The 16826-nt window shown below is 41.2% G+C and overlaps 2 protein-coding genes across 2 annotated transcripts; both read left to right on the top strand.

Moving 5' to 3' along the window:
* Nucleotides 1-3864: 3864 nt before the first annotated feature.
* gjb9b (gap junction protein beta 9b) lies at nucleotides 3865-9180 on the top strand. The gene is made up of 3 exons (XM_039819225.1): nucleotides 3865-4052; nucleotides 6773-7262; nucleotides 8359-9180. Exons 2-3 carry the CDS (start codon nucleotides 6873-6875, stop codon nucleotides 8785-8787), a joined length of 819 nt encoding a protein of 272 aa, XP_039675159.1. The 5' UTR covers nucleotides 3865-4052; nucleotides 6773-6872; the 3' UTR covers nucleotides 8788-9180.
* Nucleotides 9181-10064: 884 nt separating this feature from the next.
* On the top strand, nucleotides 10065-15502 carry pef1 (penta-EF-hand domain containing 1). The gene is given in 6 exon segments (XM_039820612.1): nucleotides 10065-10193; nucleotides 11430-11627; nucleotides 11629-11686; nucleotides 13157-13312; nucleotides 13906-14049; nucleotides 14190-15502. Coding segments are annotated over 6 exon segments (807 nt in total). The 5' UTR covers nucleotides 10065-10172; the 3' UTR covers nucleotides 14420-15502.
* The last annotated feature ends 1324 nt before the right edge of the window (nucleotides 15503-16826 follow it).

Below are 16826 nucleotides of genomic sequence, written 5' to 3'. Positions count from 1 at the left end.
AGTGTGCTTCAGTTACTGAGTATGAATCCCTCATTTTCTCTGATTTCCCATGCAGATAATAAACTTGTCCCTCAGTTTTATTTCACACCTTTCTAATGGGACTCATTTAGTAGTTTCAGTATTACAGGCATATGCATGTACACGCTCAGCCAATCAGTCTGAGCACATTTAATCTTTTGGGGTTCTGCCCTATAAAAATACAGAGGCAACAAGACTCCTCTATGCATCACAGACTGCAGGCAGGCATTGTGAAGGATGCAGAGGTCGAATCCACTATTTCAAGACACACAGCTGAATGGTGCTTTCCACAAACTGTGTGGGGAAAGAGGAGTTGATCCAGTGATTTGCTCATTTGGTTCAGTGTTCCCGTTTCTACAACGTCTGCACTTTCTGGAGGGGTTTGGAGAAAGGTGGCTTTTTGCCACCCTCACCTAAAATGTTTTTTTGCTATAGGAAGAAAACAACCATTGATAGATTCCTCTAATCCTCAGTGGGAGTTGCTTTTCATTCCTCAGGTCCTGAAAAAGTTGTGAACCCACATTTTCAGGCAGGCCTCTCTTAAATTATTGTCAGTAAGTCTGCCCTGCAGACTCACAAGAGTGAGTTATTTGTGTATTTTTCTGTTTATTCCAGATCTCTTCCACATCCCTTTCAGTCAAAATCTGCACTTCTCCACCAAAACTCTTTTAAGAATGAATTTAGGAAAAGTGATCTTTGCTCATCTGTGTTCAGACAGGTGCATTTGAGAATAGGTTATGACTCCAAGAATGTTGCTTGACTCAAAACGTAGTTATTCAATACATTTAAAGTGTTAACAGTGTGTGGGAGCTGATTTTCTGATTTTAAAGTTGATTCAGGTCAAAAATGAATCCAGATGTCTTCCAGTTTTCTCAATATAACAAGAGGAGCAAGGAGAGGTTAAATGGCTCTTGTCTCTCTCATATTGTATATTGGCATGTGAAGTATGTCTCCAGGCTAATGGTACTGAAAGTGTTGAAATATGAAAGAGTTAAGATGAGAGTATATCCCGTTGTTTCTCGTTCTGGTTTGCAGACTCTTCTAACCACCTGCCAACTCTAATAGGCTAGTACAGTGTTTCTCAACTTGGGGGTCGGGACCACCAATGGGGTCGCAAGATAGTTTTTGGGGGTCGCCAGATGGTTGGGGAGAAAAAAAATGAAACAACATATTCTAGACTGGGGAATGTTTTTTACATTACTGAGTGAGTTTGGTACATTTCATGTTATATTACATTTAGCTGACGCTTTTATCCAAAGCAACTTACAATTGCTATATATCAGAGGTCGCACTCCCCTGGAGCAACTACGGGTTAAGTGTCTTGCTCAGGGACACATTGGTTGATGTAACGCAGTGGGAATCGAACCCAGATCTCCCACACCAAAGGGATGTGTCATATCCACTGTGCCATCACCACCCCTTCTGTTATATTCAGAGCTTCATGTGTAAATCAGGAGGTCCTGGAACACAGAAAGGAGTCTGAAGGCGGGTCAGGGGGAGAGAAAAAGTCACATACACGTCAAAAATCCACAGAGCCAGGGAAACAAGGCTGGGTGCTAGCTGCTAAAACTAAACTGTCATTAAAGCAAGACATGATTTGTTTACGTGTATTAATCGGAGCATTTACAAAAATCATTCAAAATCAGCAGGGATAGGAGTGTAGAAACAGCGGTTTACACCGGTTTGCAGCTCTCTTTCTCTCATTGTCGAGGGGGGTAAGGGGGTGGCTAACACCAACCTCATTATTCTGGGGGGTCGCGACTCTAAAAAGGTTGAGAACCACTGGGCTAGTCTAGCTAGCCAGTTGGCCAATACAGTTTTTAAACGTAAAGATCAGAGTAAAAACCAAGGAAAAGGTGGAGAAGACGAGCTGAAGCTAGCAAGACAATCTCTGTGGTCATCTCATGTCGCTCATCAGGAACCGGAAATCTACTCACCAGACACTTGCTGACTCTGCTAGCCTGGCCGGTCCAAGTTTTCAAATGTAAACATCAGAGGTAACACAGAGGAAAAGGTGAAGACGACTACCAACCACGGCCAAGTGGCTACAATTCTGACCTGGTGACTCTTTTTCTATGTGCCGATTTGATGGACACATTCTGCTTCATCGTGCATCATGCATACGTTTCAGGAGCTGATGGGATTGCATTTCACTGGAATTGCACCTTGTACAATTTCATGGGATAAATAAAAATGGATTGATTGATTGATTGTTGCTCAGTACAATCAAATCATCTGGAATAGCTTTTATTTTTTTTAAAAACAGCAGTATCACTATTGACAACCCACTCTGTAGCTTGTCTTGGATGCTGCTTCTTTCTTTATCACAGATGATCTGGCTGCTTAGTTTTAATAGGGGAGATGAGATCCTCTGCTTCTCTGTCTACTTAACATTTCTCCTCTCTTCCTCTATTCCCCCCACCGTCTGACAGAAAAAAACTGTAATAAAACGATGGAGCATCAGCATTCTCTAGAGGCCAATGAAGGGCATAACATTCTTTATAGAAACACCAAATCTTTCTCACTGTCTGGTCTTTCTGCTGTCTTCTTCATATAGTATAATATTGATTGCAGAATCCAGCCTTGTGCAGACTGTATTATGTGGAATCAGACTTTTTTTTTTTGAAAGGACCAACTGGCATGATAGAACAAGCGTAACCAAATGAGAAAACCTGCTTTGTGGCTTGTAAGGAAGTTACAAGTAAGGTTGTCTTACATCACTTTGGCACACCCTACCTGAACTTAGTAACTGCACTGAGGTATGCTTTTGTATCTCTCTCTCTCTCTCTCTCTCTCTCTCTCTCTCTCTCTTTTTTTTTTTTTTTTTTTTTTTTTTTTTTTTTCTTCTCTCTCTCATAGTGACATTGTAAATACCTAACAATTAACGTAGTACCTAATAAGTAATATTATTCTGTGTTCCCACGGTACATTAACCAATGTGTCCCTGAGCAAGACACTTCACCCCTAGTTGCTCCAGAGGCATGCAACCTCTGATATATAGCAATTGTAAGTCGCTTTGGATAAAATCGTGAGCTAAATGACGTGTAATGTTCTAAAGTGAATATGTCTACCTTTGTTTGCTTCCTCTTACTGTATTAGTCACATTCATAGCATACGTAGCACTCAAGTGGGTGTGTCAACATATTACTTGGAAACTAGAGAGAAAAACTATCAAACAAACAATAAGAATTGAACACCCCAACAGGTCTGAAAATCCCTCCCTCCTGAGGAATGTATGGGACCGTTTGCCATGAAAACATCCATTATATTTTTTTCCACAGGGATTAGCAGTCCTATGTTCATTTTGATTTGATTAGGTTGTGTGTGTATAAGGGGTGATAATAAAGAAATATGATACAGGACTGACGGTGAGGATTTTTGATATGTTTTTGTGTTTGCTAACATCAGTAGGCCCATTACAAGTTTTTTTAAGTACTTAGTACTTATTGTAACTCCAACCTGTGTTTTCATTCACTTTTTATTCTGAACTGCTGATATTTATCAGACTTTCATTTTGAATAGGCTCACAAGGCACACTAGTATAGCGGGAAATGCAAGTAGATGACACTAATTGGGATCTAAAGGTTAAATGCCTGAAACTTGCAAAGACCCGAGTATTGTGCATCAGTTTCATATTATATACAGCACTTTGCAGATATGTCACCTGTCTGCTTACCTTTTCTTTTGGTCTAACTATCAATATCACATCATTTACCATTCCAACTGTCTGTTACACTGTTTCTATTCCTTTCTCTGATGTTACCTCTGTCTTCCCTAAAAACATTCCCAGAGGCAAGTCTGGTCACGCAAAACATGGCCAGTGTGTGAGTACTGTCTGTACTGGAAGTATCTGTATGCAATGCTCCACCCATCTCTTTCATTCCTGACTCTTTCAGCAAGTTTAAACCTCAAAGCCAACCCCATGAAAACATCCAGGTGAGACCGAATCAGTAAGTATCGACGCAAGGCCAGGTGGGACACTCTTACCCGCCGGGCAGGAAACTTTTCTTTTACAGGGCGCCTCTGTGTCGAAGGTAAGGGGCTTTGTCTACATTTTAAAGAAGTGTTAGATCACGAAAAATAGATGCCACGTAGATACATTTAATTGGTGATATCACTATCAGATGAATAAAGGATTGAAATGTCAGAAATAAATAATTTAAAGGGCAAGAATATTGTTCATTCTGTACCTTTTCAACTATACGAGGGGAAAAGGGTAGAAAAGTATTTGTAACTAGCTCAACCTGTAGAGCAAGTTGCAATTAAGGATCTATCACTGTGTCAGATGAGGTGGTTATGTACACTGGGAGCCAGATAAAGCTGTAGACATAATGGAGATCTGCACTGAGGATCAGCAGAATTTAAATACGTGTTAAGGCGTATTTTCTAATTATCCCTGGCTATAAGTTAGTTAGTAATATAATATGGCACCTGTCTCGTGTGAATCACAACTCTTGATAAAGCCACTAGAGCTGTATTTGCATTGCACTGAGTTGGAATATTGGAATCAAATGCGTCAGGAAAACCTGAGGTTTCTCAGTTGAGAAATCATATGTCTCGTCTGTCACAACAAAGAGAAAGACAAACACACGGCAAAGAGATAGACGAGGCCGGCTGCTGTCGGCACGGAAGGCAACATTGCAATCTAGAGCAAATAGGAAAACAAATTGTGGTCCAGCTTTGCCATCTCCCCGAGACAAGATATACTGTTGACTCTGAGTTTTTATTTTTATTTTCTATTCGGCCTGAATGTCACCTCAAAGTTTGTGTGTGTGTGAGTGTGCGTTTTCTATGAAGCAGGGAGAGAAATCACACTGATAAATCACATGTTCTATATCTTTGTGCAAAAGCAATGACTTAATGATTAATACCTCTGGTTGTATTCACTTAGCAGGAGAGGTAAAGTGTAGGTAACATCAGCAGTGATCGAAAGTGTCTGGATTTCAGTAGCCTATGTGATTCTGAAGGCATTCATTGAGTCAAGTCTTTTTCATGCCGTGTAATTTAATAGTCAGGAATACTGGATGAGAGAGGAAATAGCAACTGATTTGACAGCTCAATATATCTACAGTGATGCCCAAATGCAGAAGCAAAGTGTTTTCAAACACTCTGGATCAGAAGAGACAGGATTGAAATGGAACAGTGGACACTAGCGAGGCTGTTATCCAACTTGTTCCCTGTCAGGCTGGGAGCATTCATCAGAATGAGATGTAAATGTATAAGAGAAGCACTCTTCTCTGTAGCTGAAAAGCAGTCCTTGAGAAATCTTAGTAGACCCTCCTTATTTACACTCACATAATAAAGTGAAGATGTTTGCACCCCTTACTCAACAATGACTCTTTTTAAACAAACATTATGTAATGCACGCACACACCTACATGCAAAAACAACTTTGTTTACACACTGCAAGGAAACATGGGAAGAGGACAAACATGCAGCCATAGGAACCTGAAAGCACAGAAAGAAACACAGAGCCGGCTCACTATGCAGACGAGCCATAACATCTCCATCTTTAAAGTCTGCGCACGTTCCGACCATTAAATCCACATGGTGATATTTTCACTAAAATTCCCTTTCTCTCTGAGAGCACGGGTCCCATGGTATGATCAAGGCATGATTAACATTCACAAATGAAATGCTATCCCTTAACAGTCCTCTGAAGAACCAAGGCTGCATTAGGCACTTGGGATTACAGAGATGGCTGCGGCGGCCTGATCAGCCACGCTGTTCAAATAGTCGACTATTAGAGTCGAGAGTATGGGTTTGTCTTTTCAGCATAGAGACGCTCTGATGAGGAGTCATGATGTATAATGACTCAGGAATACGTTTGTGATAACAATGTCTGGTTGTTTTGTTGCCTCACAAAAGATCACCGTTTCAAAATTGCTTTTTTTGTTTGCGATTGTTTCTTCAGCTTCTTAGGCCTGAAGAATGACACAACAGAAACGGATTAGGTTTTTGTAGTTCTGCAATCATATAGTATAATTTAATTAAATAAATAAAAATTAAGAGTTTAATTAAATTTCATAAAATGCTTTTAACCGTATGTTACATGTTTTATATCTTATTTTTCTTAATAAATAATCATTGAAAAAAAAATACATGTATAGGCTATAAAAAATAATAATGTAGCTATTCAAGTTTTTTTTTTAAGTTTTTGTATTTTGTATTTTATCTAATTTCAAATCAACCACAATTAGTTGGAATACTTTTTGTGGTTTTGTGATGCCCATGTGTTAGTTATTGTATTTTTGATGAGTCAACTGTAAATATGTTAATCATTAAAGGTGCACTCCACCTATTTACCACATCACGTTCAGTTAACGTGCATGCACTATTGAGTCTGGGAAAACAGTTGTATAATATATTCTGGGGCTCTGGAGGAGCCTTGCCCAATCTGAGAAAGTATCTTTGATGATGTCATAGTGATGTCATCAGGCTCATGTCGGCTTAGACTTGTGGGCATTTGATTCATAACAGAAAGTCTCCATTATAAACTGGCAGTATGGAGTTTAAAAGATCCAATTTTAGGGACAAAAAGTCAGGATCTCTCAGCTGTTGCATCGATTTTGACCCTTCTTTTAAAATTTGTCTCGCTCAAGTCCTACTACTTTAGGAAGGTGCATTATTAAATCACTGGAGTATCCACTTAAACCAGTGCTCTTTCTCTACTAAATGTAAACAGAATTTTTCACTTTTAAATGCCTGAACCAATATCCTTTTTCTAATCTACTTTGTCTCTTTTATTGCTCAGGTTCAGCTCATTAAGAACTTTATCCCACTTAGTCTCCTGAGGAGCTCTTCCATGTCCCTCAGCCTCCTCCATCCTCTCCTCCACCTCTAAGGCAGCAGTGATGAACTGGTCTACATTGGAGGGACTCCTCGGTGGGGTCAACAAGTATTCCACCGCTTTTGGCCGAATCTGGCTCTCCATGGTCTTTATCTTCCGGGTGTTAGTGTTCTTGGTCGCGGCCCAGCCAGTGTGGGGCGACGAAATCAAGGACTTTATTTGCAACACGGCCCAGCCGGGCTGCACTAACGTGTGCTACGACTACATCTTCCCCATCTCCCACGTCCGCCTGTGGGCCCTGCAGCTCATCTTCGTCACCTGTCCATCGTTGATGGTGCTAGGGCACGTCTTTTATCGCGAGAAGAGGAACTTGGAGTACACCACCACGCACAAGGGCGGCCATCTGTACGCCAACCCTGGGAAGAAACGTGGGGGGCTGTGGTGGACATACCTGGTAAGAACAGAGGATATCAATGTTTATTTCTGGCCTCAGAGCCGGCCTGAAGCATACAGTAAACTAAGTTGCTGCATAGGGCCCCAAAAAGCGCTTAGGGCCCCAAAAAGCGCTTAAGCGCTTGTCCCTCAAAAGAACTTATATAAGAGCCAGTCGGCTCATACGCTCACTACGCAAGTAGCCTAGCACCAATTACAGAAGGGCCCCACCTCCCCCTCATGTGTCAATGTTTAAAACTTTGATGACAGGATGAAGCAGAACTATCCGGTGAAATGAAAATGAGAGAAAAAAAACACCATGAGAGTGAATTGCAGGAACAGCAATCAGATACATTTGTGTTATCTCCTCTTCTCGTTTGATGATGGCAAATAACAGAAACGCTAAAGTTGTGCTAGCTTGCAGTGTATCTCTATAGTCTGTCTGTGGGTTTGTGTGTGTGTCTTGCTTGCCAGACACTGCCAGGGCTGTTCTGTGACTTTGTGTCTGACAAAAATGAGAGTGAAATGGCTACAACTATTGTACTGTACATGTACATACGTTCATATCAGTTCATATGAGCGTGAACCAACTGCAACTCGCACTTTCGGGCGGGCGTAAAACAAATCCTGCCAAAAGTCTAGGGCTGGGCCTGTCTGTCCTTGCTGTAGATGTCACAAGCAAAAAAAAAAACAGACAGTTTCAGCCATGACACAACTAAAGTTATTATTGTTAGAAATGTCAACAATAATTGTCATGGATAAGTGGCTATGTACAAAAGGCAGGAGAAGACGTTTTTATATAAAAGTTGTTTTCCCTGATCACAAGAACAATTCATTTCTTTACAGCTTCTTGATGAAACAAGTTTCACCATTCCTCCAAAGTGGATGGAACCTGTATGAGTTATGACCTTGCAATGGTTGAAAATGTTCATCTTTTTATTATAGCTAGAGGATTAGGGTCAATTGTTTTCCTCCAGTTATTACCAACCTAAGACCAGTAGTGACTTAAACATCTCCTAGATGTTGTTGGATGGACAGGCAAATGGACTTTTGCCTCATTTAGTTTAACTTCCTGTAAAATGTGTCTCCCAGTCTAATCCTCATTTATCTTCTCATAGGCAAGTCTGATTTTCAAGGCAGGCCTTGACGCTGGCTTCCTCTACATGCTGCACTACGTTTATGAAGGCTACGACATGCCCCGTCTGTCCAAGTGCTCCCTGAAGCCGTGCCCCAACACTGTGGACTGCTACACATCACGTCCCACTGAGAAGAAGATCTTCACCATGTTCATGGTCGTCTCCTCTGCTTTGTGCATCTTAATGTGCATCTGTGAGATAGTTTACCTCATCGGCAAAAGCATTCAGAAATTCATTAGTAAGAAGAAGCTGGCAGAGAGGAGGATGTTCGCCGAAAATCACGAGATGATGCCGCTGGCAGCATCCAGGTCAAAGTTCAGATCCAAAACATCGACCAGAGTGGATCCAACAGTCTCTATCGAAAACCTCAGTAACATCAAGGCTGAGGAGTGGCCATCTAAGAAAGAATGATGTGGAATATGGCAGCGGCCATGTTGAAAAACTGAACAAAGTGCTGAAGGGGCCACTGCGAGCAAATGCATTCATCAGACTCCACCGAGAACTGCTGCTCAACCCCAAAGAGATATACTGTACATCCCTTCAGAGGTTTCTGAGGCAGCGTTTTTAGGAACGAAGACCTAATGCATGCAGATAAACCCCTCAAAAAGAAGGGTTATAATACTATTTTTGTGTATGTATTGTTGGCCTGAAGTACAGTATGTTTAAGCTGTTCAGGTACTTTGTAAATAAAAGCATAAAATGTTAAAAGACTCCAAGTGATGAAAAAACAGTATTGAGAGCAAATCCTTTTCCTGAACACACACACTGCCCCCTTTTGAATAAAACAAGATAATGCACCAGAAAGTTACATTTTTTGTATGTATTGTTGTGATCTATAAAGTTATTTTATTGTTAAAATATGTCTGTGCATGTGTTCTTTGTTCTTTTTGAAAAACTGTTTACACTTATCATACATGAGTATCTGCATATGTGTACACAGGAATATGACTACTTTTGATGGGCCATATATAGTTAAATGTTTATTTTCCCCCTATCAGAACTGTGTATAAACAGAGAGCAACTTAGAAAAAAAATCAAATTCCTTGTATCTGTACACATAGACTACTTTGCCAACAAAGCTGATTCAGATTCAGATTTACATTTATCAGTTAAATTGATAGTTTGGATCTTTTGAAGTTTGTTCTATGGTGGCCTCTTTTTAGGTAGTCTAAATTACGTTTTTGCTGCTGGCCCTGTCCACAGCAATACATTGCTTAGCTTCCCTGTTGGTACTCTGGTCTGTTTCTCCAAACTGGGGGTGTGCCAATTGCCATAATACATTGGCTATGGATAAGTAGGCCTATACAAAAGTAATCCGAACTATCCCTTTAAGGGCTTATGACTGACTGGCATTTACGGTATGGGAAAGACAAACTCCACTTTGTTTGAAAAAAATAAAAAAGATAAGATAGAATACATTGAAATAAAACATCTAGCCATTAATATGGGTCCCATATAACATTATCAATTGATTAGCCATAGTATTGATAGATCTAAATACGTTAAAAATAAATTCCTAAATTATTATGAAGTCAAACAAACCTCACAGTTTTCCAGTAAAACCAGTATCTACTAGAGGATGACACTGTGAGTGACTAACATGAGAGTGATGGGCACAGTGATTCACACTTATCTGTTCGCACGTCATCACTTTTCCACTCTACCGTCCAATCAGGAGCAGGGTAAGCGGGTGCGGCTGTGACAGACCCGGACATGCACCAATAGCTACCCTGAGCTGGGCGGTGCTGTTTCCGCCTTGACGGCTGCCTTGTTGAAGGAAGTAAACTCTGTCAAACATGAGTTTCCACTACGGCCAGGTATCGAAATATTGCATTTTGCGTTTTGTCTATGTTGATCACAATAACATGTTAATATTGTTAAATAACTGTATTATCTGTTTTATTGCCTTGATATAACGTAACTAACGGTTTAGCTATGACATAGAAACAGAAGTAACGTTAGCCATTCAGTTGTTTGCTATGGGTAGCAGTTGAACAATGTTAACTGTTGTTACTTGATAATAACATGCAGAATCTTATGTCGCACGGTGTTTGTGGAACGCTATACATTTAAATTGCGCTAACAATGCTGGAGGTATCGTTAAACAATATGTAAGTTAGCTGTTACAGTAGTCTTTCATTTGACCAGGGCAGTCTTGATTAACGTTACAGTATTCGTTGTTCATGAATTTCATTGTAGCAAAATATCGTTGTAGCGTGTACTTTGAGTGGTGGAAGAAGTATTCAGATCCTTCCGAGTCGAAGTATAACAGTGCAGAATTTAGACAAGTAGTATTATCATCCAAATGTTAAAGTTAGAAAGTAAAGGTGCTAGGAATGCCCCACTCCAGAGTGGCTTATATATATATATATATATATATATATATACCTACATTATTGTATTATTACTGATGCACTAATGTGTAAGCAGCATTAAAACGTTGAATTGACCTAATTCTGCCTTCTTTGTATCCTGGGAGCTTCATATGCAACACAGTGTATGATATTTGATAGACTAATAGACCTTTTTCACAGAAGACATGTTGACATGTCATAGTAGGAAAAGCACAGGTGTATTCAAAACCATTACTGATGGCTGCATTCCACTTAGGAGAGGCCCTGGTATTGGGCATGCTGACTCACTGAAATAGCTCACTGGGACACTTGATGGAATTGAGCCATCTTTAAGGTTATCAATTTCAGCTGTGCTTTTCCTACTATGACAAGTCAAAATGTCTGCTGTGAAAAAGGTCCATTACATGATTTGCAGGTAAAATGTTAACCTGCAGGCCTTATCTGCCAGATAAGTGTGGAGGTGTAAACAAATGGCACACTGATTTCCCACCCACTGCAGTGGTGTACAGAGTAGTAGAAAATGGATATACAGAGAGTTACTCAAAATGTAATAGTTTCTAATTGTTAATGGTCATGCTTTTCTCATCTCGCAACACAAGAGAAGGGGATGCGAGGCTCATCGGGCCACACGCAGCCTGTTTATTTCTTGTACGTATCACACAGGCAGTCAGTGTCTTGTTGTCTTGTCTATCACTGCAGGGCTATCCCGGAGCAGGAGGTCGCCAACCACCACCAGGTGCTGCATACGGGGGAGGCAGTGGTCCCTATGGGCCTCCCCCCTCAGCTCCATACGGAGGTGCAGCACACCAACCAGGACGTCCTTATGGTGCATATGGAGCTCCAGGTCAACCAGGAGGGCAGTATGGACAAGGACCAGGGGGTGCCCCCGCCAGGGCAATACGGGGGTTATGGGGGACAACCACATGCAGGACAATATGGACAACATGCTCCTGCAGGTAACTAAAGGCTGAGACTGGAGATAGCTTCTGTGGTACCTGTGCCTGTGGGAGTTATACAGGCATATTCTGAACATGAGGAGACTGCAGATTCAGCCTCCCATTCCCCTTCTACTTCGTTGTCTCTCTCTCTCTCTCTCTCTCTCTCTCTCTCTCTCTCTCTCTCTCTCTCTCTCGTGGGATGATGGATAGAAAATGACTAACGTTCCCTGACAGTCATGTAGAGACAGGGTTCAGTTTGTGCCCCTCAGCAGGATTACACTGCAGGAGTGATGACTCTGGTAATACTGAGTGAGGGCTAAACAGAGTGAGAGACAGATGGGTAAAGAGTGTGTTTTGTGTGTGTGTGTGTGTGTGTGTGTGTGTGTGTGTGTGTGTTTGTGTGTGATTACACTGTTTCCTGTAGCAGCTAAGCCTAAGGCAGAACATGAACGCTATCCCTCCCCACAGGGACAGAATCCATCAGGGTCAGGCCTGTAGTGTCACCTGACCCTCTCTCCCCATTCCTTTTTCTGACAATCAGCCCTCCCTCCACTCCTTCCCTTGTCTCACACCATATTTTCACCCCAGTTTCACACCCTTTCTCTTCCTCCATGTGTTCAGGTAATGGCCTCTTGCCCCGACACTATCTCTTACTGAGGTGACTTTTTCTCATCCCTCAACCCAGAACCTGTGCCTTATAAAACACTGAGCAAGTTTAAATTCTTAAGCAGAATGCAAACTGGTTTCACAACTGTAATACAATTACTACATTATTCCTGAATTTAGCTGTTTTTCCCTTATTGGAAAATTATACAGAATGTAATGAAACAAATTGGATAACTGTTGCAAACAGGTATTTCTATCTTGATAAAAGGTTTTTGTTGGTATAATCTCATCGAATTCTAATGTTTTTCTTTTTCTTATTGACACATTATTCCAGCAAGTAAAATAATACTCAATACATTATTTACTAACTGCATATAAAATGTACTTATTTGTAGGAATTGTATTTGGTATATCAATTCTATATAGTGACTATATTAATGTCATTATATATCGTACCATTTTCCAAATCAGCGCCTTCTAAACACCGAAGATAAAAGGTTGAGTCAAGCACAGATGTATTATTTTTTTATGATCAAGAGAGAGAGTCAGCGCAGTTTCAGCTGTCAGACAATAGCAGCGTGTTTCTTCATCGCTCACTAAATAAATAATTGTTTTGCATCGGAATGAGGCAGCCGCTTCATTTCCAAGAATTCTCTCTTTTCTTTTTCCTTTCTCATAATGACAGCGAATAATAAAGAGAATAAATCAAACTACCGGTAGTTGGCTCAGACATATTGAAGAAGAGGAGGTGATGCAGTGATGGAAACAAGAGCATGCTAAGAAAACACTGTTCTAGAGATGGGAATCTTCCAAGTCAGTCTGAGCCACCCCTATCTTTCTCCACCATCCTATTATTACCATTCTGATTGTTCCTCTCTGTAGGTAACATCCCTCCTGGTATTAACCTGGAGGCGTACCAGTGGTTCCACACTGTTGACACGGACCGCAGTGGCTTCATCAACCTGAAGGAGCTGAAGCAGGCACTTGTCAACTCCAACTGGTCGGCTTTCAATGACGAGACCTGCCTCATGATGATCAGTAAGTCATACAGTTGCAGCCAAATGAGATGCTCAACAGTGTGAGGTGGCTCTGTATTGTCGAATTTGGTTATAAATACTTTGACAGTGTTTGCTGAGGCACAAAATGACACCATGTTTAACTATATAAAGTACTTTTAGAGAGCGAAATGGCTACAGCGAGGGGGTGGAGGAAGTTATTTAAGGAAAAACAAACGGATAAAAGCGTGGCGGACCAAAAGAAAGTAGGCTACATGTATTATATGTGTGTAGCCCTCTAAATATCCCAAACTTCTATATAGATTCTCTTGTGTTTCTAAAAGGAGAAATTTAGGCAGCCAGAAGTCACCATAAAAAACGACTGAGTCATGTTTGTCTTGCTATCTGTTAGTTTGTTAGTTAGTTGCGCGAGTATCCTAGTACATTCCAGTTGTGTTTGCCAGGCAGTGACTAATGTGTTCTATTACCATAATGGAAAATGTCTGACTTTCCTCTGTGCTACTTTGAAATAATACAAGGAGAAGATCCATGATGATGGACGACGGTGCTTGCTGGAAACATAACCGAAAAAGTCCCGTTTTGGCTGAATGTGCTGTGCTTTGCATTTCCTGTTAGACATGTTTGACAAGACGCGGTCGGGTCGAATGGACCTGTTTAGCTTCTCAGCACTGTGGGAGTTCATGCAGCGGTGGAGGGCGCTCTTTCAGCAATACGACAGAGACCGCTCAGGCTGTATCAGCAGCACGGAGCTACAACAAGGTATAAATTAAAGATGCTACACTTAAGTGGGCTATAGGATCTCAGACCAGTTTTTGAAATAACACCAAAGACTTTCCACAGAGAACTTAAAATGACTTCCTGTCTTGTTTCTCTTTCCTCTATCCCTCTCCTGTCCTCAGCCCTCGCTCAGATGGGCTACAACCTGAGTCCCCAGTTTTCTGAGACGTTGGTGCAGCGCTTCACCTTGCAAGGCGGACGCCCCGGCATCCAGCTGGACCGCTTCATCCAGGTGTGCACCCAGCTCCAGACCATGACGCAGGTCTTCAGGGAGAAAGACACGAGCATGACGGGCAACATCCGCCTTAACTATGAGGATTTCCTCTCTGGGGCCGTCACCAGGCTCCTGTGAGCCTCCTTTCCACTGGCAATCCCTCTGCACTGGGGATTCATAGTATCATTCCATGTTCAGGTCATATTTTGCCCAGTTTTCAATGCTCTGCCATAAGTGCCCCCCCCCACCCCACACGCACACACACACCTCTGTTGGTACGGTGTATGCAGTATGTCAGCTGGAACACATTATTCCATGGCTTGCCATGCACTTGAATAGAGCCCAGTGGCTATTATAAAAGGTAGCTAAAGCTTTTACTGGATTTCACCAGAGGGTGAGCAGGTGATTATGAAAGGGATTGTTTAGAAGGTAACTGATGCTAGAGAGCCCCACTCATAATCTTACCATATATGCCTTGGTGACAGTTAGAATGTTTCTTGTTTACTAGTACCAGTATTTGATTGAATAGTTTAACTGAGATACACACTTGCTTAAACATACGTGTCAGTTCTGAATCAGTGTAAAGACTCGACTAGAAGATTTAACAGATCAGTCAGTGAAAGAAGATCATTTCTCTGCTCCTACAGTGGAATACCAGACTGCATGACGATAATTATGCTGACCAGCAAGTTCATACCCTGTGATTTTGCTCACATTCAGCCTTAATATGATCCTGTGCCATTAGAACATAGCCTTTTATATTGTATATGTTTATCAGGAATATTCAACATTTCCAGAGGGTATTTCCATGCAATGGTTGCACATTGTATTGCACATTGCTTTGTATCGTAATGTGTGTAATTAAGCAAAATCGGGCGACATTTTATAATATCAGAATTATTCTACTCTCACATTTAGCGGGGCATTGCTGTTAAAGAGCTGCAACTAGGTGATTTGAAAAAAAAGAAATGAATTTATTTTTATGTTTGCTACATTGCACTCCTGTAAGCCACTATCGACCATAAATACAAATAGTTATCTGTGGCCAAAAGAAAAGTGACCCAAAAGCACTAAAAAAGGTGTTCCCTATTATGTTTGCCACTTTACCCTCAATGAAACGGGATCTTCGGTGATTGTTGGGCCAGTAACAGATAAAACACGCCAGGAAACATGCCAAAATGGTTATTAATGCCAAAAACAAATAAATGGTTTTCTATCACATTTTGATGCGTTCATATTCTTGATTGACAAGCATTCACACAAATGAAAAAAATACAGTTCGTACACTTTTAAGAGTTGCGATATATTATAAGAAGCTGCATAATGTTGAATCTGTATCTAAAGCAGAGATCTTCAGAGTTACTGCAAGGGCACCAATCTTTTTTGTTTTATTAAAAATGTAAATGTCTTAACACAAATCCGCCATATTATTAGCAAAACTAAATCAGCCTATTTGTGAAAAATTGATGATAGGCTGACTGGCCTAAGGTAAGGTAGCCACCCACAGATACAGTAAATTCTAAGGATTGACTGTACCACATTAGACTGGGTAAACCCAGCCCGATCTGCCAGCGATTTGATTTTGCCCTGCAGCTCAGGCTGGAAACCTGTATCTCCTGCTTCCGTTACAAATCTGCGGGGACCAATCACAAACTTATCCACCTGGCGTGCGCTATCGGCGGGTTTAACACGATGACGACAGAGAAGTGACCAAGCAGCTTTTTGTTTACATTCAACAAGCCGGCCACCGAAGCGCAGCAGCCCGTCGTCACTGCTGTTTTAAAAGATTTCAAAGGCAAGATTTCTCTGAAAACGGAACAGAAACTTGCCCTGGAACAATTCCTACAAAAGAAGGATTTGTTTGCCTTACTACCGACTGCAAAGTACGTCACCCAGATCGTTGGTCTGATTGGTTGAAGGACTATCCAATTGCGTACAGAGTCATTTGAACTATGCCCGCTGATCACGCCTCATTGTGCAGTAGAAAATACAGCCCAGACTAATGTTCAGTCTTAAAAGATTGAGCTTGGTCTGGTGATAGTCAGACTAGTACCACATGCATCATACCAACATTTATTGTTTAACAGCTTAGTACATTTTGCACTAAAAAGATATGTTTAAATGCTATTGGCAGTCCACACGTTATTTTAGGCCCAGTTTAATACGCAACCTAATTTTACACAATATATGTAGTAGAGGGTCCCTGCTCCATCTCTCTTTCAGTTAATGGGTCCTTGGCTTAAAAAACGTTGAAGACCCCTGGTCTAAAGGCTAAGTATCACCACTTCACTGTCAGTATGACAAATTTGGCACACTTCTAGAAGCTTGGCTGAAGGATTTTTGTGGTTGAAAAAAAATGAAGGGAAGTCACTTCAGCAGTCATAGCCAGTTGAAATCCAAACCCTACTCATGACCTTTGACCTCGAAATGCCTTGAATCGCTTACTCATTTCTCCCTTGTAGGGCTGATTGGCCGCAAAAAAGAGCACAAGAGCCTCTGTCTTCCCTTTCTACATCTGGCACTTCTTTCCCCCACCATCTGTTAC

This window comes from Perca fluviatilis, chromosome 13, assembly GCF_010015445.1.
Source record: "Perca fluviatilis chromosome 13, GENO_Pfluv_1.0, whole genome shotgun sequence".
NCBI lineage: Eukaryota > Metazoa > Chordata > Actinopteri > Perciformes > Percidae > Perca > Perca fluviatilis.
The sequence above is the reverse complement of the archived record's forward strand: the minus strand, read 5'-3'. Positions and strand labels throughout refer to the sequence as shown.